The sequence below is a fragment of the Stomoxys calcitrans genome, chromosome 5 (genome assembly GCF_963082655.1).
Source record: "Stomoxys calcitrans chromosome 5, idStoCalc2.1, whole genome shotgun sequence".
Lineage (NCBI taxonomy): Eukaryota > Metazoa > Arthropoda > Insecta > Diptera > Muscidae > Stomoxys > Stomoxys calcitrans.
The window spans coordinates 158,042,899-158,068,830 of NC_081556.1; the positions used below are offsets into that span (position 1 = coordinate 158,042,899).

General features: G+C 36.1%; 1 protein-coding gene across 4 annotated transcripts; it reads left to right on the forward strand.

The window, feature by feature from the left end:
* Positions 1-6,236: 6,236 nt before the first annotated feature.
* LOC106093710 (putative inorganic phosphate cotransporter) lies at positions 6,237-25,704 on the forward strand. 4 transcript variants are annotated; one of them, XM_013260839.2, is made up of 3 exons: positions 6,237-6,592; positions 21,374-22,047; positions 24,824-25,704. In XM_013260839.2, exons 2-3 carry the CDS (start codon positions 21,424-21,426, stop codon positions 25,550-25,552), a joined length of 1,353 nt encoding a protein of 450 aa, XP_013116293.1. In that variant the 5' UTR covers positions 6,237-6,592; positions 21,374-21,423; the 3' UTR covers positions 25,553-25,704. The 4 variants fall into 4 exon arrangements, with proteins under 4 accessions (XP_013116293.1, XP_013116292.1, XP_013116294.1 ...); XM_013260838.2 differs by lacking the exon at positions 6,237-6,592 and adding an exon at positions 9,681-9,822; XM_013260840.2 differs by lacking the exon at positions 6,237-6,592 and adding an exon at positions 11,798-11,940.
* The last annotated feature ends 228 nt before the right edge of the window (positions 25,705-25,932 follow it).

The following is a 25,932-nucleotide window of genomic DNA, read 5'->3' on the forward strand; positions in this document are numbered from 1 at the left end:
ACTTTGCTAAGAGCTTGGGAAATTCTGATGCTTTGGCGAGAGTAGAAAAGGGCCTGGCCGAGAAGCCATCTTCCTCATTTTTGGCAAGCTTTCCCAGAGTGAACAAGTGTACATAAAGCTACGATCGTTGTTTGTTGAGTCAATTTTTAATAAAACCGCTGTGAATTTTTTTTTATTGAAACGTCATCCGTTTTTTTTTATGAAAACCGCTCAGTTTTCGGAACTTCTTTAATTATCCATTGTGAGTTTTTCTTATTTTTCGGGTGTCGGTAGGTCGGCATAAAGTGATTTGCTTTCATTTATTTCGAATTTTCTTTTTTTTTCTGTTTTAAGGTTGGAATTTTATTCTAACTTATGTTAAATTTTCCAATAAGGGTGTTTGGATAAATTTTTGAGCCAAACTACCATTGAATCATAATTTATTTCCGGTCATTTAAATTATTGATTTGCCGCATATGAAACCCGCATTAACCATTTCCACATTAAAAACCTACAAAGGTAAATTAAGTTTTGTTTCTTTTTTGCTTTGCTCCAATTCTAATAAGAGGTCGTGTGTTTCCCTCAGGTTTCTAACTCTCTTTGGTCGATTTGGTTTCTCTTTTGAGGCGAACGAAGTCCCTGGCTTGACTTGGAGTACCATTGCATCCCATTTACACGGAAACCATCAGTCTGTTACTCAGCGTCGTGAAATTAACTCGTTCCTACTCCCCGCGTTGTGTCCGTGGTCAGGGGAGTGGAGAGGAAGTATTCGGGGACTGCGGCGAAGCCCTGACCGCCTTTGTGTGCTATATAACCCCAAACAAAAAAAAAAAAAATAGTGTGTTCCTGCTCATATTCGCAGCCTTAAAAGTGACCTATTTTATAGTGCGAATTAGAAAAGAAAAAGATCGTTGCTTTGATAGCCTGAAAACTGTAAGAACCTGTAAAAGAAAGAAATTGATTTTTTTTCCAAGCAGAAGTCTGCTTTGCATGCATGAAAATCTCATGATATTTGTTCGTATGTGTTGTTTGATTTTGAACCGCTTCCATTTATATTCATTTTTTTTTTAAATCGGTTCTTTGGAGAAAAAGTAACATTTTTAACAACTTTATAGTGTCTCTAAAATTTATTTAGTTTCCAAAATTTTAAAGGGTAAAAATTACGCAAGTGGTCGAAGAAAAAAAGGATATATTTAAAAAATTTAGAAAAAAGTGAAACACTAATAAAGAAAAAGAAAATCATATTAAAACATTCCACCCAAAGACTACAACAACAAGTCACATAAAAGAGACAATAAATAAAACAACCAACAAATCTAGTAAGTTATAAGAACATCCACCAGTGTTGGGAAGTGCAAATAGCCCTGCCCCGCATACCCCTGCTGAAAGGCCTTTCATCGTGGGATCTAAACGACAAGTAAGTGGTTTCTTTACTCTTTTGTTTTGTTGTTGTTGTTGCTTTATTTGAAAACACCACTTGCTGTCATTAATGCTGTGGCTGCATGGACTAGTTGTGCCAATCATTTGAGCAGACCGTTAGAATATTGAAGAGCAGTGGTGGTTTCAATGAAGATTCTCTTTTATTTTCAATAAATTCAAAATATATTTCTTTGGTCACAAATTCAGCTGCAATAAATTTCAAATAGATCAAAATAATTAGAACATTTTATAAATCCTGGTAAAAGGACTCGAAAATAACATTCACGTAGGCGTTCAAGGGTTTTTTTTTTCCTTTTGTGTATGCCTTGTTATTTTCTCTTTACAGCTTTAGAGGCATTGAAACATATAGCGAGCTCTTGGCTGCAGTTTAATAGGCTCACTTGTTTTTTGAATGGTGGTCCCTTACTCTCAGTACATAAATGCATAGCCGTACAAACGTGAATGTTGTTTTTGTTGTTTTCCCTATGGTAAACCAGTTGATGTGACCAAAAGAATCGTTTTACTTTTTCATTTGTTGTTGTAATTATTGCATTGGGTTTTATGTCTTGAAACTATGACACAATTTTGAGCAGCAAATAAGACCAAACAGAGAATAACACTAATACATTTGCAATTTCACCTGTCCGTCCGGAAACAGGTCATTGAACTTCGATCATTTTGCTTTGCGTTTTTTTTGCTTTTTGCTTTTGCTTTCTTATGCATATTGAACATATGCGCATTAACATTTTTGTTTAACATTTCAGTCGATCGTAACAGACACCTACGAACAAACCTCTATCACTGTTAATCATTTCGTTTTAAATTTTAGCCATATAGTTAACAACAGCAGTTAAGCAAGTTATTTTGATTTGTTTGTTTTTCATCTTTTTTTGGTTTTTTTATTATTATCTTTTGTATATATATATATAAGGGTTTAGAGAAAAATGTTTGTGAATTTAAAATGAATATGTTTGTTTTTGAATTAATAATAAAATCGATAGATATGTGCTAAGCAATTTCTTTATGTTTGATTCCTGAAGGCACCGCAGTAGCGTAGAGGGGAGGTTTTGGTTATGGGTTACCAGGGATATATTGGTGGATACCAGGTAACATGGATGGGTGGGCATAGACTTTTCAGGTTGCTACAACTATAACCTGAATACAATAGGCTCTGCAAAATCGATTTTCTTCTTTCTCTTTTCTACTTCTTGCGTTGCTATTTCGTCCCCATCTTAGCTTAACTTGCACGCTTTATAGACAATTCTTTTTAAAGTTTTATGGTAGCGTTTTCGAGCTTGACAATGGCAAGATCCCATACCCACCGACGAGCAATAAGGCCGAGCCGAATAAGCGTGCCAATGCCAACTTGTCTGCTCATTGACTTGATCAACATGTACTGGCTTTTCAAGAAATTGAAATTGACCGTTGTATGCTACAACAGGCTAATCGAATGATATAAAAACTTTATGTACCTGATAGTGGGATACGCTTGCGAAATGACCCACCCCATTCGGTAAGCACCAGCCGCGTAAACGCCATCATGACAGCGAGCGGTCAACGAAGATACTAGCACAATAATTGGACCAGGACAGAACAACACCTTGAGCTTAAACAATTATAAGAAATCACTTGTTGATATGCGGGGCGATATAACTCCCATATAAACCGGTCTTCCGATCTATTTTCTTGAGAAGCTGAAGGTGGACTTTGAATTCAACGTTTGGTAATTTTCAACATTTATGCCAAGTTTTATTCAAACCGGTCTTAAAAACTATATACTTCTCTTAATATACACAGATGTTCATTTTAAGGCCACCGTAGCGCAGAGGTTAGCATGTCCGCCTATGACGCCGAATGCCTGGGTTCAAATCCTGGCGAGATCATAACAAAAAAAAAATTCAGCGGTGGTTTTGTCCTCCTTATGCTGGGAATATTTGTGAGGTGTCGCACTGCGGCATGCCGTTGAAACTTGAATCGGACTGCACTAATTTGTATGTGAGAAGTTTTTCCGCTGTTCCTTAGTGGAATATTCATGGGCAAAATATGCATTTGCAAATTTTAAACCCTGAAACTAAATAGCTTAATTAACAAAAAAAAATCGTTTAGTCGATTCCCACATTGTTATGATCGAGGTACATGCGTACACTAACTAAATTTCCCATGAAAATTACACAAAGGAACAGGGGATACTTCTCTCATGTCAATGAGTGCAGTTCTATTAATGTTTAAGCTCATGAAAATGGGCCTCCTTTTTATGTCGGGTTCGAACGGTATGACGCTTAGCGGCATCACTTGATATAAAAGTTTAAACATGACAGGATACCTCACAAATGAAGCTAGCATTAGTAAGGAGATAACCACCGCTGATGTGATGTTAACGCCGGGAATCTAACCCAGGCGTTTGTCGTCATTGTTCACACGTCTCTAAAATATAGATATTCTGTACTAAATTGATATATATAATTTACGTCAGGGGGAGTGTTTGCTTTGTTGTGGTTCCTTCCATATCTCCATAAAATATTCCGCAAACTTAAATTTCTTCGAGAACTTTGTTACTATGTCCAAACATTTGACAGACATTTGTTTTTTTTAAGATTGTATTCAAAATGATTTTGACAGAAATTAATAACTGATTTGTTTTCGTGGATTTTTTTTTTGAGATTTGATTTTTTAGATAGCGAAGTTTATTTAATCAGGCTTTTTTGTTTATCTATATATAGATTATGGAACAAAAATATCAGCCGGAATTAGAAAACAATTGTCATATATATAGTATAAATTTTGAGAGCTCTTGAAATAACTTAAAATAATCGCAATGATATGAAAAAAAAATATGAAAACAAGTTCATGTTTACTTCGTACTTGGACTATGACATACACTCAAAGAAATGTGTGTGTGTGTGTTAGCTTAAGTAACACCATACAACCAGTTAAAAAATCTTCAACCCAAATTTAAAACTACTATCGGTAAGAAAAATAGCATCCCAAATTGAAGTATCTGAAAACCTTATAAAAATTTGTTAAAAAAAATATTTTGTAATTTTTTGCTGAAGCTTACTACCATCGGTTGTGCGTACTTGTTAATTTGAAGTTCATTACGTTTAAAAAGCAGGTACAAATATATTTCATAGACAAATTTTTAGGGATAAATCAGTGATGGGCCTACCAACACAGTTGAAAAAACAAAAATCCGTTTTACGAGGGGCAGTGTAAACCGAACGGTCAATTCCAGGAAGTATGTATATATGCTGAATAACAACAAAGCCACACGACGTCGCTTACACTGTATGTGTGCTACTGTTGGTTTTCCTAAGTCCGTGACCATAGGAATCTATGTGCGTGTGTTGTGCCCATCTGCGCTTTAAATGCACCTGTCTTCGCTGCTGTTAAAACTTATGGCCCCTTACAGTCGAAATTTATTAGAATGTGTTTTTTTATGTTTGTGCATGCTGAAAAACGAAGCGATGCCTGTGGCGCATAAAACTGCATGCATACATACATACGTCTCAAATAGGCAATTGTCTGCTTATTCTTGCATTGAGATTAACGGGCTGCACAAGTCAGCAAAAGTGTGTTGTTGCTAGAAGCATTTGACTGGCTATCCGTATCGCGATTTCAATTTCGATCAAGATACATCGTCCGGTGACGATGTCAATGGATCATAGTGCTTTACATACCATCCCAACTAGAGTAGGTTGTAAAGAATACATCTGAATTTGAACAGTGCTCTTTAAGACGACTTGATTCACAAGCGCAATAGAAAACAAATAAAATCTTACTTTTTCTTTTGCGCTTGTGAATCAAGTCGTCTTAAAGAGCACTGTTCAAATTCAGATGTATGCTTTACAACCTACTCTAGTTGGGATGGTATGTAAAGCACCATGATCCATTTGACATCGTCCACTGATTATATTTCTTGCTCGAATTTGAAATCGCGATACGGATAGCCAGTCAAATGCTTCTGGCAACCACACACTTTTACTGACATAAAACATTTTTTTTGTTCTGAAATGCTCCAAAGTCTCATAATCTTCCCCGCATGCCCTACACATTGCCGCACCAATGTGTATCCCGTCATGATACCAATAGCTATACTGACCTCCTTCTTACTTTCTTTCAGTAATAGCATCGTCTTCTCACGATCCTATAGGGGTTTTGCTGTTTCACAGTGTTGCATGCGCATTCGTAGCCCACGCCCTTAACTCGGGCTGCTGCGACCCGAAAGGCTCAGAGATATCTATGTATATAGATAATCTCCTTCTTACACTGCTAGACTGTTAGTAACCTTCCGTCCTGGTTGTTATTGCCGTCATGGCAATTTTGCTGTCCGTAAAGATGCTCACACTCGACGACCATTCGTTAGCACCACACGACTTCATGCATTTATATTATAAAAAAGTGAAAAATTTATGTCAATTGTTAACACGCAATCAACTTTTAACTCTCAGTTTGACTAAAAACTCCAACTTATTACGAGGTATGCACAAAAAAACAACCAAATTAAGTGCGCCAACGCATTCTCAATGTTGACTGTGGCATATGGTGACGCTATTTTGAACAAAGGCAACATTTTCAGGCGATACTAAACCGTAAGTCATGAATAAATTAAAAATTCGCTACACTTTTATTATAGTAATAGTTATTTCTCAAAAAAAAACCTATTATTTTTAAAACATTAAACTGCAATTTATTGTGAAAGATAATAGCTTATTCGTAATTATTGCTGAAAATTGTGTTATCCGTTTTTTATGATGGCTACCCTTATGAATTATACATGACGGCAACTCTGAACAGCTGTCAAATCTGATGAAGATGAGTGCAGCGAAAGTCTTGTTTTGGTCGTTAACGGAGAAGCACTGCCAATCCATTTTTCTATGTGTGCGGAAATACGTTACATTATTGTGAAATTCATACGTGTGTCTTATAGAGCAGTGGACGAATAGTGACAGATCGAGGAATAGCTTTTACATCGTCGATGTTTGCCACTTATTGTAAAGAGTTCGATATTCAATACATCAAGGTTGTAGTAAGGAAAGTTTTGCAATTCGACAGATACGTCACTGAAGACATCGAGGAAGCATCGCGAAATCAACGTAAATTCAGCACTGTAGCCAGCAGCAACAAGATGAAGCTATGATGTGCTAAGAAGATGAGGGCCATTCCGAAAACCCCTTGCAAGTCGAGTTATCGTCAGGTAGGTCGAGTTGTAATCCGTTTTTTGGATGATGGCTACCGTTATGAATTAAACGTGACGGCACTTATGAGCAGATGTCAAATCCGAAGAAGATGAGTGCAGCAGAAAGTCTTGTTTTAGTCGTTAACAAACAAGCATTTCAATAGAGCTTTGCCATACTATTTTTTTTAATTATAAACACACAGTACAATTATTTGAATTAACAAACATTTAGAATTTCAAACTTTATCCCATTCGCCCATCCTTTGACAAAGCAATAAATTGAATAAACTAATCGAGTGAAAATATCTTTGCCGCCAAATCATGAACAATTTTACTATGATTTAGTTAGTTTTTCGTTAATTTGGGGGTCAATTTTTTTTTAGTGTAACTAACCTAATCAATAAATAAATGTAACTAGCCTAATCAATAAGTCGAGTCCGACATTGTCATGACCGCAGTTACATGTCAAATGAATGACTATAAATCACTACACACATCTCAAAAATATAGATTCATATTTGAAATGTACTTTCGAGGAAGGGTCTGCTTTCTATTCATATACCAACGCTTTCTATGCGGTTAACACTACTTCCCTATCTCCATAAAATATTCTCCAAAATTAATTTTCTGGGAAAAGTTTTTTTTTTTTAAATGTTCAAACATTTGACAGGCATTTGATTTTTTAAAATGATTGCATTCCAAATCATGTTGCTGGAAATTAACAATTGATTTGTTTTTAGTGGATGGTTTGTTTTTTTGAAATTTGATTTTTTAGATAAAGAAGTTTATTTACTCAATCAGGCTTTATTTTTGTTTATTTATATATATAGATTATGGAACAAAAACGTCAACCGAAATTAGAAAACAATTGGCATATATATAGTATAGCTCTTGAGAGTTCTTGAATAACACAAATATAATCGCAATGATATGAAAAATTGAAAAAAAAAATATAAAAACATCATGTTTACTTCATACTTGGACTATGGCATACACTCAAATAAATTTTGTTAGTTAGGTGAGGTTATGAAGGTTAACGTTGTATTAAATTTGGAAAAAAAATCTAATTTACGCTTTTACACAAAAGCCAACTTCCAAGCAATTTTTTACGTAATCGTTTGATTTCTTTTTCCAGCTGAAACCAATTAGCCAATTGCTTCTATTTAGACTAGAAAGCAAAATTAAAACCTTTTTAAAAATGTAAGCCATATGTGGTGTGCTTAAATGCATTGGACAGGCTACGGAGATCGAATTCGAAACTTACCAATTACCATTGCCCAGCTCACTAATTGGTGGAAGCATGTAATCTTTTTGGGGCTTATCAGACTGACGATGAAGCATTGGTAAACTTCGAAATCGCGCGTATCCTGCCCAGAGCATTTAAGCACACTACATATGACTTGACTCGAGTAAAAAGGTTTTTATTTTGTTTAAATTCTAAAATTGAAGCAAAAAAAAGCCTATTAATTGGTTTCAGCTGTAACAAGTAAGAGCGCGCTAAGTTCGGCCGGGTCGAATCTGATATACTCTCCACCATGGATCGCATTTGTCGAGTTCTATGCGCGGTATCTCTTTTTAGGCAAACATAGAATATTGAATAAGAACTGTTATGCTATTGGAGCTATATCAAGTTATAGTCCGAATCGGACCATGAATGAATTTTGAACATTGTAGAAGTCATAGTGTAATATTCCAGTTCATTCGGATAAGAATTGTGCCTTGTAGGGGCTCGAGAAGCAAAATCGGGAGATCGGTTTACATGGGAGCTGTATCAAGCTATTAATCGAGTCAGACCATATTGAACACGTATGTTGAAAGTCACGAGAGAAGCCGTTGTACAAAATTTCTGCCGAATCGGATGAGAATTGCGCCCTCTCAAGAAGTCAAGATCCCAGATCGGTTTATATGGCAGCTATATCATGTTATGTACCGAATTGAACCATACTTATCGCAGTTGTTGGAAGTAATACCAAAACACCTCATGCAGACTTTCAACCAAATCGGATGAGAACTGCGTGCTCTACTGGCTCAAGAAGTCAAGATCCAAGATCGGCTTATATGACAGCTATACCAGATTATGAACCGATTTGAGTCATACAAAACACAGTTGTTGGAAGTAATACCAAAATATTACATGCAAAATTTTCGGTCCAATTGGACGAGAATTGTGCCCTCTAGCGGCTCAAGAAGTCGTGTCCCAAGATCGGTTTATATGGGAGCTATATCAAAACATGGACCGATTTGGACCACTTACAATCCCAACCGACTATACTAATAAAAAGCATTTGTGCAAAATTTCAAGCGGCTAGCTTTACTCCTTCCAAAGTTAGCATGCTTTCGACAGACGGACGGACGGACATGGCTCGATCGACTTAAAATGTCATGACGATCAAGAATATATATATACTTTATGGGGTCTCAGACGCATATTTCGAGGTGTTACAAACAGAATGACGAAATTAGTATTCCCCCCATCTATGGTGGAGGGTATACAAAATAATATTCGATGCTGCTAAAAACAGCAGACTTATTTCTATGAGCGTACTTTTTATAATCCAACTCTTGAAAACTAAGTGGAGTTTATAAAGAGCTTATTCAGTAAAAAATGGAAGTTAAAAGAAGGGCATCGAACCGAAATTGATAACAGTTTGTTTTATCAAATTCTGTAAGTGCAAATGTCACATATTTTTGACAAAATGATAAACAAAAACAATAATTTATAATTATGTTACACAGTAATAAAAATCGGGCGACATCTGCAATCAGTACCTGATTTCTTTATGACATTAGAAGGTACTTTTTTCCGTTCAGTTGCTAATGAGAACCCATTCATGATGTTTTTAGTTCACACCGTCGCCAAGATTAAGTAACCGTTTAGGGCAATAATATGCGCAGATAAGAACAATAAATGAAGCATTCCAAGAAACTCCCTTCAATAGCCGCCAGAATGCATCCGTAGTAAAAATGGTTTCGAGATAATCGTAAGCTTGAAGCATATAAGTTATGCCAATAAAATACTAATTGCACACAAATGCTCTTATAATTGTTTAATCAGTTATTAATTTCAAGTATCAGATAAAAAGGCAAGGTAGTACCACCATCGAATTCAGTCGGCGGCAACAAGTCGTTTGGAAAACATTCGCCCTTCTCTTCAGCAGTAAATTCGGAAAACAACTGTTTTGTGCGCTTTATCCGAACCATGGGCGCATTCGAAAGAAAAAACTCATCCAGTGATATAATAGAAAAGCGTGAGTGTTCAAAATATCGTAACATACGTGTATTCATCAGCAAAAAATTCAAAATATCTCGCGAGTGATTCCTTAAAGTGCTCTTGTGTGGAAAAAAGTAATTAAAAATAATAAAAATTTGGCAACACAAAACTTCAATCAATCAAGAAAATAATGTTTCTGCCGACCACCAGAGGTCGGCAAGTTTTGAGTTTTTTTGATCGTTGACAGAAAAAATAACTATTTACATAAACAAAAATGAGGGTTAACATTAAAAAAAAAGAAGAAACACTGTTTCATTTTATATTTTAAGTCCCGCAATGAAAAAACATTTATTATTGCAAATACAATGTTTTAAAACTTAGTACAATTATTTGAACCACGTATGAGGAACAAAAATAGGCCCATCGTTAAGTGCGAGGTCTGAACAAAAAGTATCACGAATTTAGAATTTCTGTTGGCTATGTGTATTCGATGTTTGATTGTTTTTGTTGTTTCGTTACGGAGTTCGGGTTTTCGCTCAAAAAACTGTGAAAATGAGTAAAAGCTTGTTTGTTCGTCCGGCCCAAATTGTATATTCCCTCCATCATGACTCGCATATGACGCGTTCTTTGAATGGCGTTTTCAAATATAAAGCACACATATCAAGTTATACACCGATGTGAACCGTACTTGCTACGACTGCTGGATGCCATTAAAAAAATACGACGATATAATTTCCGCCAAACCGGACAATAATTGCGTTCTCTAGTGGCTCAAAAAGTTATAAAGGGCAACCGGTATATAAGGGATCTATATCAGGTTATGAACCGATTTGGATCATACATGGCACGGTTGTTGGAAACAAAAGTTCAGTCAAATCGGGTGGTAATTGCTCCTTCTGAAGATCGGCAGCAATATCAGGTTAAGACCCGGTTTGAACCATGCAAAGCGCTGTTATTGGAAGTCATATCAAAACACTACGTGGTAAATTTCAGTCAATTCGTGTGGTAATTGCTCCTTCTAGAGGCTCAAGAAGCCAAATCTGAAGTAGGTCGTCGGTGTCGACCACCAAAGGAAAAGAGGTATAATTTTGTCAATCCGTCTGCAACTAAACAAAATATCAATTTCCGACCATACAAGGTATATATATTTGATCCTCTTAAAATTCTAAGACGACTTAACAATGTCCGTGCGTCTGACCGTCAGTGTGTCCGTTGTAATCACGTTACAGCGTTTAAAACTTGAGATATTGTGCTGAATCGTCGGTGTCGACCACCAAAGGAAAGGAGGTATAATTTTGTCAATCCGTCTGCAACTAAACAAAATATCAATTTCCGACCATTCAAGGTATATATATTTGTAAAATTCGAAGACGACTTAACAATGTCCGTGCGTCTGACCGTCAGTGTGTCCGTTGTAATCACGTTACAGCGTTTAAAACTTGAGATATTGTGCTGAAATTTGACTCGTATTTTTCCATACCTAGGTTAAGTTTTTTGTCGGGCAAACTCGGATCATATTTACATATAAATGCTTGAGCCTCTAAAAGGCGCATTTATTATTCGATTTCGCCCAAATTTAAAACAGAGAGTTGTATTAATCTTCTCGACACCTATTATGGCCCCATACGGAACCATATTTGGAAAGAATACCGAGGGAATGATAGAAGAAAGCGTTGTGCAAAATTTTGAGATCGGTTAGTAAATGTTCTTGCAAAGGCTCTAAATCTGAATCGATTGATATGAAATACACCAATAATTTGAAGGATCATAAAAGAAGCTTTCGTGCCAAATTTTATGAGGATCGAAGAAATTAACAACGAAAATATGTATAAGAGCTATATCTAAACCTGAACCGATTTCGTCCAAAATCGGTATACATATTAAAAGTAAAAGTACCCATAATTTTGCTTGAGGTGCGTACTGGGCCCAATCGAAACAAATTCGCGAAAAGAGAACGTAGTACCAGCTAAAGGGTGAAATTTTAGCTCTTAAATTGCATAAAAAAATTTAAGAAATTCACACTCTCCGATAAATGTATAAGAGCTTTATTTAAATCTGAACCGATTTCGTCCAAAATCGGTACACATATTAAAAGTAAAAGTGAGAAGGATGCAAAATTAAAGTCTATATGAAAGTACCAGAAATTTCGCTTGAGGTGAGTACTCGTCTTAATCGTGAAAAAAATTTTGCGAAAAGTGAACATAGTACCAGCTAAAAGGAGAAATTTTAGCTCTTAAATTGCAAAAAATAATGTAAGAAATTTACTCTCTCCAATATACCCGAAATTTAAATAGCAGTCTTCGTATATGTGGACTTTAAGGAGTTTCAAAGAAATTGTGTGAGTGAAAACCAAGGACTTTTTTAGACTAATTTGGTCATTTTAGTAGTATGTGACACTCGTTTGTCGGCTGGTTAAAGTGCCTTGCCTGTCTGACAATTCATATCTCTACAAGTATATAATCTCATGAATGCAGCCTTCATAAGATAAAAAGACACTTAATTCCCATTAATGGTATATAAATTATTTAATATACCAAAAACGTTTCTCAATAACTCTTACTTATTTATGAACAAATAAATAATAAAACAGATAATTTTAAAGCCCATTTGCGCCTGGTGTTTGTTCTTCTTGACCGATTTTGATGAAATTTCAAATATTCATTATTAAGGGTATTGAAATTGAAGTAGTAATTATTTTAATCAGATTTGGATTGGACTTTTGTTATAAACTCCAACAGGAACATGACGTATGGTCCGAATTGCTCCATAAACTGGTAAAGCTTTCATATGAACCGATCTCTCGATTTTATTGGGCATCTCGAGGGCGCAATTTTTGTTCAATTTGGTTGATATTTTGCACGATGACTTGTTTTAGGACCTCCAGGATCTGTACCAAATATGGTCTATATTCTAATAGAGCTCCACATAAACCGATATCTCGAATTGACTTATAGAGCCTCTAAAGGGCGCAATTCTTAACCAATTTGCAAAAATTTCGCACAACGACTTCTGTTATGACTTCCAAGAATTTGTAAAGTATCTAATATAGGTCCCATATAAATCGATCTCCGAATTTGACTTCTTGAGCATCAAGAGGCTGAAATTAAAATAGAAGGGGTAATTTTCATTCAATTTGGCTGAAATTATGACCGATGACTTCTGTTAGGACCTCCAAGATCTACCATGGTCTAGATCGGTCTTTCACCTCCTAATTATGGTGGAGGGCATATGAGATTCGGCCCAGCCGAACTTTACACGCGTTTAATCTTGTCATTCCGTTGGTTACTACTACTAAATTTCCCATGAACATTCCATTTAGGAATAAGGTCTACTTCCCTCATATCAATGAATGCAGTCCGACTAAATGTTAAGCTCAGTGATAAAAGGCCTTCTTTTTCTTGGAGCAAAACGACACCACTTGGTGGAGAAGTTTTAACGACTCACAAATGTAGCCAGAATCAGTAAGGGGATAACCGTTGGTTACACCTGGAAATACTGACCAAAACCATATACATTATGTATGTACATGTATGTATTTTTCGATATCAGTCTAACAGTGCAATTCTACACAGAAAAAATGATAAACTATGTTTAATTAAGAAATTTGTAAATTCAATTACAAATTTCCTGAAATGGGATTTATAAAGGAATTTGTAAATTTGATTAACAATTTTGCAATTTGATTTATGATAAGCTCAAAAATCCAATTAAAGTGGTTATTAATTAAGTAAACTGTTCATTAAAATTTGTCATTTTTTTAAATAACGTTTTTGCTGATTTAATAAAAATAAATAATTGATATTTTTCACATTGACAAATTACTTTTTATTTCATTGGATTAAATTGCGTATAAAACATGAAAAATATAGCTTAAAATTATTTGCACTTTTTTTTATTGGTCCCAGGAAAATTATTGATTCCATTTTGACCATTTTGGTACTATCTTTAAAGAGTATTATAAACAATATAATTTATATAAATATTTAAAATTAATCGTAATAAATAGCAATGGCATTTTACGTGGAATGCAACGAAATCTTGATCCACATGTGTTATCTTACATCCTCAGCGCCCAAGCCAATATAATCTATAAATCGATAATAAAATATTAAAACAAGATAATATTAATAAAATTTATTTATAAATTCCATGTTTACATTCTACAATATCTTTCAATTTGTTGCGTTTGGCATTTATCCATACTATTTGTTCACATAGGGCATTTTTCTGCATTGCACAATTTCGGCGCAAAATTTTTAAAATTTCACATTTGTTTACATATTATGTAACTTTGTGTCTGTATGTGATAGGAACTAGACATATATTTGACTCATTTGCACTTCTTTTCGCATTGCATATGTGTGAAAGGGAACACAGTATAATCTTGGTCAACACACAATTTATACTATTAAATAACAATTTATTATGTTCAAAGTATGAGTTATTTACCAATCACTTGCCATGATAAAAAAATATCGAATTTTTATTTCAAATAAAGCAATGAGCACCTAGTTTGAAAAGATTTTTATAAGTCAATACTAGTTTAGACCTATATATTTTCTGTGTAGGCCATATTCAAAATGTGAACTTCAGCCTACAGAGGCAGGTGAGACTATATGGCAGCTATATCGTCAGATTTGCAAGTATATGGTTTGCTAACCAATACTTCTCATTGTTATGAGTTAAAAAAATTAAAATTCAGTGAACGGTTCATACGGCGGTTATGCCTTCGAACTAAACTATTTATAGGAACTACAGGGAAACTTTCTCCTAACATTAGCTGTGTTTTATTTACCCATTAAGCGGATTTTTTCGCTAAGTTTGTTTGGAGAAAAATGTTATTCCCGACTAGCTAAGCGACTAATCTTACAGCATAAAAACATGTGGCGTCATCCTTCAATCTGAATGACAAAACTAAAAGAGGCAGAACACAACATATTTATTCCATGATTAAACGTTTTGGAATGCAGAAATTGTTTAGGATTTTAATAAATTTACATTAATAAACTCCGAGCAACATTCATTTAAAATTAAAATGACTTATTTTGTTAGTGTTGTTAATATTTGATTATTTTGAATGTGTGTTAGTGCTGGCAACGTTTAAAGTGCTAAGCGTTAAGCATTTAGCGGGATGAGCGTTTTATTTATCCATAAGCTAGCGAATTCGCTAGACTCAACGACACAATTGATTCAAGCCTTCGATCCAAGGCGGATTAAGCAAAGTGGTCTCACGCGAACAGCTGTTAACAGCCGACTGGGTTTGACGTTATTAAGATGTTCGATTTTTGTTTGCATTCTATTTGTTGTTATCTTCTTTCTCGCATATTCTCCGCTCATGCACGCACACGTATACACACTCGCAAACACATTTGTTTGCGTGTTTGGCAAAACGACGATCAGCTTGATAGCAAGATGGCGGATTGCACCATATGATTTGTGGTTGTTGTACAAATGAGATCACCTTTAATTGTTTCGCCATTGCCTTCGATCGTTGAACATAGGAAAAACAAACGGACGCATCCGTAAAGTGTTCGGGTAACGGAATGTCGTCGTTTCACAAATCTACTTCACTTAGTAAAACGTTTGGTTTGTACTGCTCCTCATACAAACACAATTTGTTCTTTTCAAATGTGTTAGGGCGCCCATCACAGTTTTAGAACAATAATTTCTTTAGATCATTGATTTCTTGAAACTACTCCAGACATAAACTGAATTAATATGTGTACATTTTAAGCAGAATTCATGGTAACGCATACCCAAGATTTAGGCCGGCCAATCTTAGCACGTTGTTACTTGAAGTACTAAAGGTGTACTACCGTTTACATAGGCCCAACTAAGTTGGCAACCACATATGTTATTGTGGCATACTAAATTAGGCCCTGTCACACAAAATGACTTTTTATTTGTTATATTTAAAGCATTTCGTGATTCTACGCCAGTGGTGGGCAAATACAGACACACAATTGCGCATTATTTATGTACTTGTAGAAGAACATAAGCCCATACGGGCTAGGAAATATTTTACACACTAACAAATTTGCCCATCACTGTTCGACGCCCATGGCCAAAGAATTCGAGTATTGAACAAACTAATTAGGAAATTTAAATAAGATTTTGTTTTCGGCATACAGAAAGCTAACCCACCAATTGTGTTCTCACACAAAAATGCTGGATTCAAGAAACACCTGTAGGTATGGTACGAGTATATCACAAACTAAATCATACCCAAATACAATCAATTGCCGTCTTTTCTCGTCAAAACTGTGGTCCCTACACAAAAAAAAGAATACTGACTAAAATTTGACCAATTAAACATGGTATTGCTTTATAAAATATTTTTAACAATGTGATTAATTGCTTTGATAATTGTTGACATTGAAATTCTATTTGACATTGAATCATGACATATCGTCGGCCTACTGCTTTTTGTTCCATATTCAATTTTAAATTTTTTTTTGAATTAGGTTTACTTTCTAAGGTTTTTAGGTACAAACTTTTTTCAATTTTCAATACATTTTGACGAATCTCTCTTAGTTTCTGAGATATTGAGATGTAATTTTGTTTCATATCCACAAAAAAGAGTGCACTTTGCTCCATATCCAAAATTTCTGGACGTGGAACAATATTACATGTTTTTTTGACAAATGAAATTGATATCACGTTCCACGTGCTAAATTTTTATACAATTTTAAATATAACGAAAAGTAATAATAATACAACCTTTCATTGAAATATATATTGACAGAAGGTCCTAATTTTTTATTTCTTAATTTTAGACTTACCATACGAGTTTGAATGCAATGAAAGGGGAAAATAACATGGTTTTGATTCTAGAAGAAGCCCTACAGAATGAATGTTATTGGATTAAGCGAATGAAAAGTGTGACTAAACTAATGCAGCATTTTATCGTTCATTCAGGTGTACCATAAAATTGCAATCAGAATACCAGTACCGCTATCAAATATTTCTATAGTCTCTCTTCAAAATATTAGAAGTCACTCAGAAACTTTTTTGAGCTTGACCACTCTAATATAGAATAAATCGATGGCATACATTCAGTTATCGAGAAGTATTCAACATATTTGAAGATAATTGATTATATCACCTTATTGAGTTGTTATCAAAGATAGATCTACCAAGAGAAGGCTTTCTATATTGATTAAATTTTTTTACACTCCACCACCGAATATTTTCGTTGTAAACACATTGCCGCAGCCTTTAAAAATTGAGATATTGAGCTTAAATTTGCCACAAATTCTTTTTGCATACTCAGGTTGTATTAGGCTCGTCGATATTCTTGTTGAATATGGTCCACATCGATGAATATATCTGCCACATACGTTTATATTATATTTCGCCGCAATTTGGATTAGTGATTTGTATTAGACCTCTCGATAGCCGTTCCAAATATGGTCCAGATTACACCATATTTGGATATTGCTGCCATATAGATAGGTCTATCGATTAAAGATTCTTCACCTATTAAAGGCTTATATGTTACCCGATTTCGCACATGGGCAGCCATGCCGCATATGATCTTTATCGGGGCATATTAGGATATAACTGGATATAACTATATTCCAAGACTGTTCGTGACTTTACCGTCCTGTCCGTCAAGATGTTCACACTCGACGTCCACGCGTTGGCACCATACCATCTCACGCATTCCGTGATCGGCCGGAACTTCGTCTGCCGGACCCTATTATGGTCAGGCAGTCTAAAACAGATCTCAGGTCCTGGGTTCTCGATATAGACTCCCAGACCCACTCTGTTCTCTAGCTTAGATCCATCCGTGTAACATGATCTTCCAGATGACGCTGGCAGCAGTACCTCGTACTCGACCTCAAGTGACCTCTTAACGGAAACCTCTTCCATTCCTTCCAGGTTTCCTATAGTCGCCTCGATTATTCCACGATGGTATGAGTGGAACCTATCCTCAATCCATTCTTCTATCACCTTAAGTCTCATAGCCGCAGTGGCTGCCTCGCACTTAATCTGTGTGTGAATAGGTCGGATATCTAAAATAGTCTCCAGTGCCCTAGTGGGCGTAGTCCTCATCGCTTCGCCTATCGCAAGACAACATGTTCTCTGAACCTGTTGTATCTCATTAATTAACAAAATATTTTAGTTGGCACCATGTATTTAGATGACGATAAATCCAAGTCAACTTTTTCAACCGTGATTGAATTTTTTTTGATACTGGCAGCCATTACAATAGCTATATGTGCAGGTAGATGGAATATTAGCAAAGGGATTGGACTGAACGTCGTTCACTTGGATATTTACTTTACGCCTCATACCATTTTCATCGCAGGTGCCATCTCTGTAAAATGTTAACCGAAGAAATTATTTTTTATTGAAAAAATTCGTAACGAAAACCAACCTTAGTATTTCGTCTTTAATATATTGATGTATTGATACACTTGAAGGAATGTATTAAGGAATTTGTATTAATAGTTGTTTGTTGTTGGGAAAAAAACAAAATAAATACACAGAAAAAATTAAAAACTAGGTTCAATAAGGAAATTTGTACATTTAATTAAAAATTTGCAGAAATCAGTCTTATAAAGAAATTTGTACTATTGATTAATAATTTTGCAATTTAGATTTATGAGAAGCTCAAAAATCCAATCAAAGTTGTCATTAACTCTATAAACCAATTATTTGGAAGTTGCCCTTTCTTTTAAAGAAACCTCCCCCTTACCCCAAAAGTACCACCCAAAAATAAAAGTGGATCGATCGGGACAATACGGGATTTAAATGAAAGGTATTCAAGAGTAGAGTACGAATTTCATAATAAAAGTTGGGTCCAAGTACCTGGGGGCCGCCAAGGCCCAAAACCCCTTAAAATAGGTTTATTTGACGACCATGACAATATGGAACTCAAATGAAAGGTTTTCGGGAGTAGATTACAAATATGGCCGAGAAGAAGGAATAGGTTTCATAATTTATTGATATCGTTACCCCAATAATACAACCCAAAATCATAAGTGGATCGACAAGCACAATATCGGTATCAAATGAAAAGTGAGCGGGAGTAGATAACGAATCTGGAGAGTGACTATATAATTTTTAGATATCCCATGGGGGCGGACCCTCCCCCTTACCTCAAAAACGCCACTCTTAACCAAAAACGATGGTCCGATGGGCATAATAAGGGTATCAAATGAAAGGTATTAGAGACTGGAAAACGAATATAGTATTCAAATTAGGGTCCAAGTACCCAGCGGACCGCCTAAAAACCAAAAATCCTCCAGAGATGTGTTCGGAGATCATTCCAATATTTCCTCAAATGGGACTCAAATGAAAAGTATTCGGCAGTAGATTACACATATGGCATAAAAAATTAGGTTTAAGTAATGGGAGGTCCCCCCACCCCCAAATGGGCATATTAGGCGATCATGGCTCTATGGGACTCATATGAAATGTATTTGGGAGTAGATTACGAATATGACATTAAAATTTGCGTTCAAGTCCAGGTGGCGCTTTTCCTCCAAAAAAAATGCGTCAAATAGGTTAATTGTCCCATTATGACAATATGGGACTCAAATGAAAGGTATTTCAGAGTAGAAAACGAATTTGATTTCCAATTTTGGAGCCAAGTGTTTGCGGTATGCCCTAAAGCACCCCCTAAACTGAACTTCTTTTCCGACTATGGCAATATGGAGCTCAAATCAACGGTATTTGGGAGTAAAACAAATGTCATATCTTTCGGGACAAAGACCTTGGGTGAACACCGCACCCCCAAACAGAACTTAGTAACTGATCATGCCAAAATGGGGCTTTTATAAAATGTATTTGAAAGTGGAGCACGTAGCTTATATTTACTTTCAGGGCCAAGTGTCTGGGCCCTTAAAGTAAATATACGGAGGCCGCCGTAGCGCAGAGGTTAGCATGTCCGCCTATGACGCTGAACGCCTGGGTTCGAATCCTGGCACCGTTTTAACTGGGCTATAAAAAGGAGGCCCCTTATCATTGAGCTTAAAAAAAACTTGAATCAGACAGCACTCATTGATATGTGAGAAGTTCCCTGTTCCTTAATGGAATGTTCATGGGCAAATTTGCTTTTGCCACGTGTCTGGGTGGCCATTCCGACCCCGAAATACCCCGTAAACAGGAAATATTTACCAAAGTGGTAAGATAGGGCTCAAAAAAAAAAATGCATTTGGGAGTACAGTAAAAGGGACCTTTGTTTATAGCCAAGTCCGAACGGCGTGCGACAGCTCTTTGGGGAGAATTTACATGATCATGCATGGCGTTGCACCTCGCAAATTTCACCAGCATTAGGAGGGGATAACCACCGCTTCAACATTTGTTCGATGTTCTCGCCAGGATTCGCACGCAGGTGTCCAGCGTCACATAGCCGACATAGGCTACAGTGGATATTCACATTTAGGGCGAAGTGTCCCCACCCTAAAAAGACATTAGAGAGTTAAAGAAGGCGCAGCGGAGCGGGCCCGGTCCGGCTAGTAATATGTATTAATACCACGTCCATCCATTCCATTATATTTGTTCACATCCTTATTATTTCCGCTTTTCACTATTTCTGTGTAACGTTTATCACAATATATTTTTTTTACTTTGAAATTATAATTATATAAAATATAAATAATTTATAAATATAAATTATTTATATTTTACGGAGAGATATAAAAAATACGCCTTATATTTTTCTTGATAGTTTTTTTTTTGTTTAGCGCTACTTATTGTCGGTATATAATAGAAGCGGGACATATATTTGACTCACTTTCACTCTTTTTCGATATTACATACGATATGTGTGAAAGGGAACGCAATATAAACTTGATAAATGCCAATTTATACTATTAAATAACAATTTAATTCGTACAATTAAAAATATGTTCAACGTATGCCTTGATTACCAATCACTTGCCATGAGATAAAAGAAAAACGAATTTCTTTTTCAAAAAATTTTAAAGCAATTAACACATTGTTTGAAAAGTTTTCAATATGTCAATATCATATTCAATCGGTCAAATTTAAGTAAAATTGTTCGTTGTAACCGCTTTAATTGAACTATTCAGATTGTCATAAATGCAAAATGCAAAATCGTTCTATTATAGGACCGATTTCTTTATCAAATCAAGATTTGATTTTTTTCTGTGTAGTCTGCTACTGTATATAAATAAAAATAACTATAAAATGCCGTTAAACAATAAAAAAAGAAACACCAAATTAATCATGCCAATATAGATTTAATGACAAACGCTGTAAATCGATTCAATATCAATATTCTTGCTATTCCTAATGTGAACTTGACGTTGCTGCAGTAAACGATTTATGGCCTTTCTGCACTTGAATTTTGTTGTTAGGAACAATGCCTATCTTTATGCAAATCTACACAAAGTCAGCTGTATTTTTTCATTTTAAAATACTATCGTTAGTGTTCGGTTAGGTGCGGTTGGAGGAAACGTTTTTTGTAGACCAACAAGATGGTTGTGTTATTTGACACAGAATCCACTCCCCTATTGAAGAAGCATAGCACACAATTAGAATATAGTAAATAAAGAACTTTAAGAGTGTGAAAACTGGAGATTTATTTGCATGGATTTTTCTTCTAATTGCAGCCAATTTAGTTGGAATACGTCATGCCCAAGCCCTACTTCTATTTCTTGGAATGGCTTTTGGCTATTTTTTACGGGTCAACATATCCGCGGCTATTGTACCCATGACCCAATGTGATGGCAATCACTCGTGCTACGATTGGGACTCGTCAACAAAAAGTCTGATCCTGTCCAGTTTCTTTTGGGGCTATGTGGTCAGTCAAATGCCTTCGAGCTTGTTGGCGAAGCGTTTTGGAGGAAAACTGGTGTTGGGAGTGGCCACGGCTATTTGCTCGCTTACAACCATTTTCGTGCCTTTGGCAGCTGCTAAAGGAGATTGGATTTTGGTATGCGTTTTGAGGGTCATCATTGGTTTTACTCAGGGCAGTGTTTATCCATGCGTTCACACTCTGTTGGCACAGTGGGTGCCTCGAAACGAAAGAGGCTTTTTGTTGACGTCCGTCTATTCGGGTGCCCAATTTGGTACAGCTCTTCTTTTGGCAGTGAGTGGCAGCATGTTTGATTCGTCCATGGGATGGCCATCTATATTTTACATTACTGGATCCGTGGGCATTTTATGGTCGGCCGCCTTCTTAATTTTTGGAGCTGATACACCAAGGGATACGAAATTTATTTCTGAAGCAGAGCAGAAATATATTGAAGCGACCACTGGAAGCGCCCACCACCAACAGGATACGGTAAGTTATACACTGACAAAACTGGTCGGCATATCCACATTGTTATATACCACACAAAGAACTTAGTTTAGTATACTATTTTTTTACCGTAATACTATTTCGCCCCCTAAATGTTTTAATGTTCATATCCCATGCTATAAAGAGAAAACAATTTTTATCAAATAGAGAAAGAAACTTCATGTAGCTTTAAATTAGGTTTATTTGGCAGATTCCGCAAAAATATATATGTTACGTAAACTTCTAGGTTTTATGGTTGCACCTTAGCATCAAATGTATGTTTACAATATTGCCAAAAAGTTACACTCAGAGAAATTTTTATTAAAATCAACAACAAAAAGTATTCTGGGAATTAAAGAACAGTATTTTTTTCAAAAACCGCAAACATTTTCTACTGATTTCACATGGGGAAAAGTTGGGTATATCCTAAAAATATCAAAAATACTTTAAGAAGTTGTATTTTATATCTTATCTTTTCTTTGAGTACATAACTTGTTTGGGACTTCTGCAGGTGGACGGAACAGGCTCTCATGATCTTGTTTCATGTTTCAATGCCTGTTCGTACACTACTCCTAAACCCCTTTGATACTTGGCCCAAAATTTGGTCATATGGACCGGAAGTAGCTTGCTTACATATATGGAGTTTGACGAGGATCTCTACCTCCGTATTAGAGATGAGCGCGTGAGTGATTTTTACTCACGCTTACGAGAAAAAAATGTAACGCACTCTCATGCACGTTTGTCAGCTGTCAGCGTGTCAGCCCTGCATTTTTAACCATCTGTTGACAGAGTTGTACGTTAAAATACCGTATGGTTTGAGAGCATGTGAAATATTTGTTATTTTTTCGTTATTTTTCGCGAGTGTCTTGTGAGTCGTGATTTTCTAGGGAGTCGTGATTAGTGTCATGACCATGATTTCACTCACTCATGCACGAATAATTTTAATTCAATCACGGTCGCGCACTATCACATGATAAGATTTGGATCTCACTCACGAACCACGAGACTCACGTGTGAGTGAGAAGTTTACTCGGTTAATTACTTAGGGTAAATTACCTCATGAGTGCCGCCCCCACCCGGAGGGGATAATTACCGCTAGACATTTTTTCTGATGTTTTCCGTCGGAATTAAATCAAGGCACATGCACTCACACTATTGGAAATTATTGGGCACGTAGCCCGGTCTGATCCAGGTTTCGAAAATACGGTTTTAGTATAGTGGGCATCTATTTCTTAAGCTATTTCTTTGTGTACAAAGCACAAGACGAATTTTTCATCCGATCATCATAGGTATTATTTTTATATTGAAATTGGAAGAAATCGGCTTGGATTTGGTTATAGCTCCCATAACATATATGCTCGTCCGATTTGGAGTACAACAACAATGTGGAGACTTGTTAACCAATCCCAGCGATATTTGACATGAAGGACTCTCACATTACTCTCGTTATAACTGGTGCATTTCAAAGTAATCGGTTAAAATTTAGATATCGCCATATATGTATGTATGTGTATTGGCCGATTTGCACTTGTACAGCCTTTGATACCGCATATATCTCACGATCTTCTCAATATTTGGTACAACTCTTATCTCTACGACTACCATAATATGTCTGGACATTGGACGATTCAGCTTTAGATAAACAGTCGGACCTCGATTATCCGGTATGCTCGCGACCGGAGGCATTACGGATAATCGATTTTCCCGGATAACGGAGTATAAAAAATTTTCAGTTTCTACACATTCTTTTAAAAGCATTTGTCTTGGTCCGAAATGCCAGAGCAGCCAGGGCCCTCCAAGAAGTCCAAATTTGTGGAATCATGTATTGCTTCTTTTAAAACAAACACCCGTTGGTGTTTGTCTATATGGACATTGGACGGATTTATATCCGCAACATTTTTTTAACTTAGTTTTTCGCTTGAAATAAATTATTTCAACATTATGGCAACTACAAAATCAGCAGAGGTTTTTTCTGCTTCAGCCTTATGCCTGTGAATTTCATTTCTCTTCTTCAACTTTTGCAATCAGCTGTTAGAACATTGACATGTCGAACTTATCTTCAATTTTGAGTGGATTATTTTAGTCTTTTACTTTATCAATGAGTCTGTTACCGAATTTCCATTCTTAAATTTCCAAGTCCCCTTTTGGTTCTTCTGCGTTTTCCAAAGCTTTAAAAAAATCAAAACAAGGGAATTTCCATCTTCGATTTATATTCATTTAGTTTTTAAAATATTACGGTAAAGTGTGCTAATACTCCCGGATAATGGAGGTAATTACGGATAATCGAAGCAATGAAAAAAATTCAAAAATATCTTGCTTATCCCGGATAATGGAGGTTTCCGGATAATCGATTCTCGGATAATCGAGGTCCGACTGTATCTTCCCAATATATGTACGTCCGATTTTGAGTAGTATATGTCTTCATTTTACAACCGATCCTTACCAAATTCTTCAAATCGGTTCAAATATCTTAATATAGCTCCAATTTATATATAAAATCGATCTGCTTATACTTATAGATCAGTAGTTATATCTTTTTTGAACATATTTGTTTGAAATTTGGTACATATTGTTTTTTTATCCATATGAAACCTAAGCGGAAGACCATCAAAATCGGTTCAGAATTAGATATGGCGCCCATATTGGTACATTGTCCAATTTCAACTTATATGATGTTAGGTGTAGATTATTATTGAGTCGACACCGCCCTCTATCTCTATCCTTTTCATAATTGTTTGAACGTGAAATAATTTTTATGACAACATTGTTACATTTTCAGCCTCTGCCGATTCCCTGGAAAGCGATGTTCACCTCATCATGTTTCTATGGATTGATAGCTGCCCATTGTGGTTTTACATGGGGCTTCTACACTCTCTTGACGGAAATTCCCACCTATATGACCAACATATTGCATTTTAATGTGAAAACAAACGCTTTGCTGTCGGCCCTACCGTACTTTTTTATGTGGATCCTCTGTTTGATAGTGAGCCCCATTGCTGATGCGCTTATTAACCACAATGTCCTAAGTGTTACGGTCTCTCGAAAGATATTCAACTCCATCGGGCAATGGGTGCCAATGTGTTGTCTTATTGCTTTGGGCTACATGAGCGAGGATGAAAAAGTGTTGGCCATCACTTTATTAACATTTGGTGTGGGCTTCAATGCAGCCTCCTTCTGTGGATACCTGGTCAACCATATGGATTTATCTCCTAATTTTGCCGGCACCATGATGGGCATTACCAATGGCTTATCAAATCTATTGTCCGTATTTGCTCCTTTAGTGGTGGGAGCTATAGTGGTGGACGAAGAAAGTCCCGAGCAATGGCGCATTGTATTTTTCATTACAGCCGCTGTGTATCTAGTGGGCAATGGACTATTTTTGATATTTGGTAAGGCCACCGTGCAACCGTGGAATTATGCAGATACATCCAGCAGTACGGCAACGCTGTCTAATAATATTGCTCAAACATCAGCAGTCAGCGAGCTCTCCCTAAAGAGTGCATCATAAAAAATGAGGGCAAGAAAATGTCAAAGAAAATCTGCGCTCAGATACTAGTTTCCCTTCTCGCTCAATGCCAAATCGGCAAAGAAAAGAAAGCAAAGGTCATCCCCAGGAAAAATAAATGCGTTTAAAACTGTGACTTTACACTGTACTACTCGAAATGTGTTGCGAAGGCACCGAATGATATGGATTATCGAATGCTTTTATTCGACTTATTGGCTCAAGATTGAAATGGAAGATCATGGATATATAGCATGGATATTTTTTGTCGTTTTATTGGCGGTACCCAAACGGATGGACAGGACGGGGCTAAGACGGCTATGCCAGGGACATATTGGGATAGTACCAGTATACCTGTGGGGTCAAAAGGCATACGGACCCCAGTA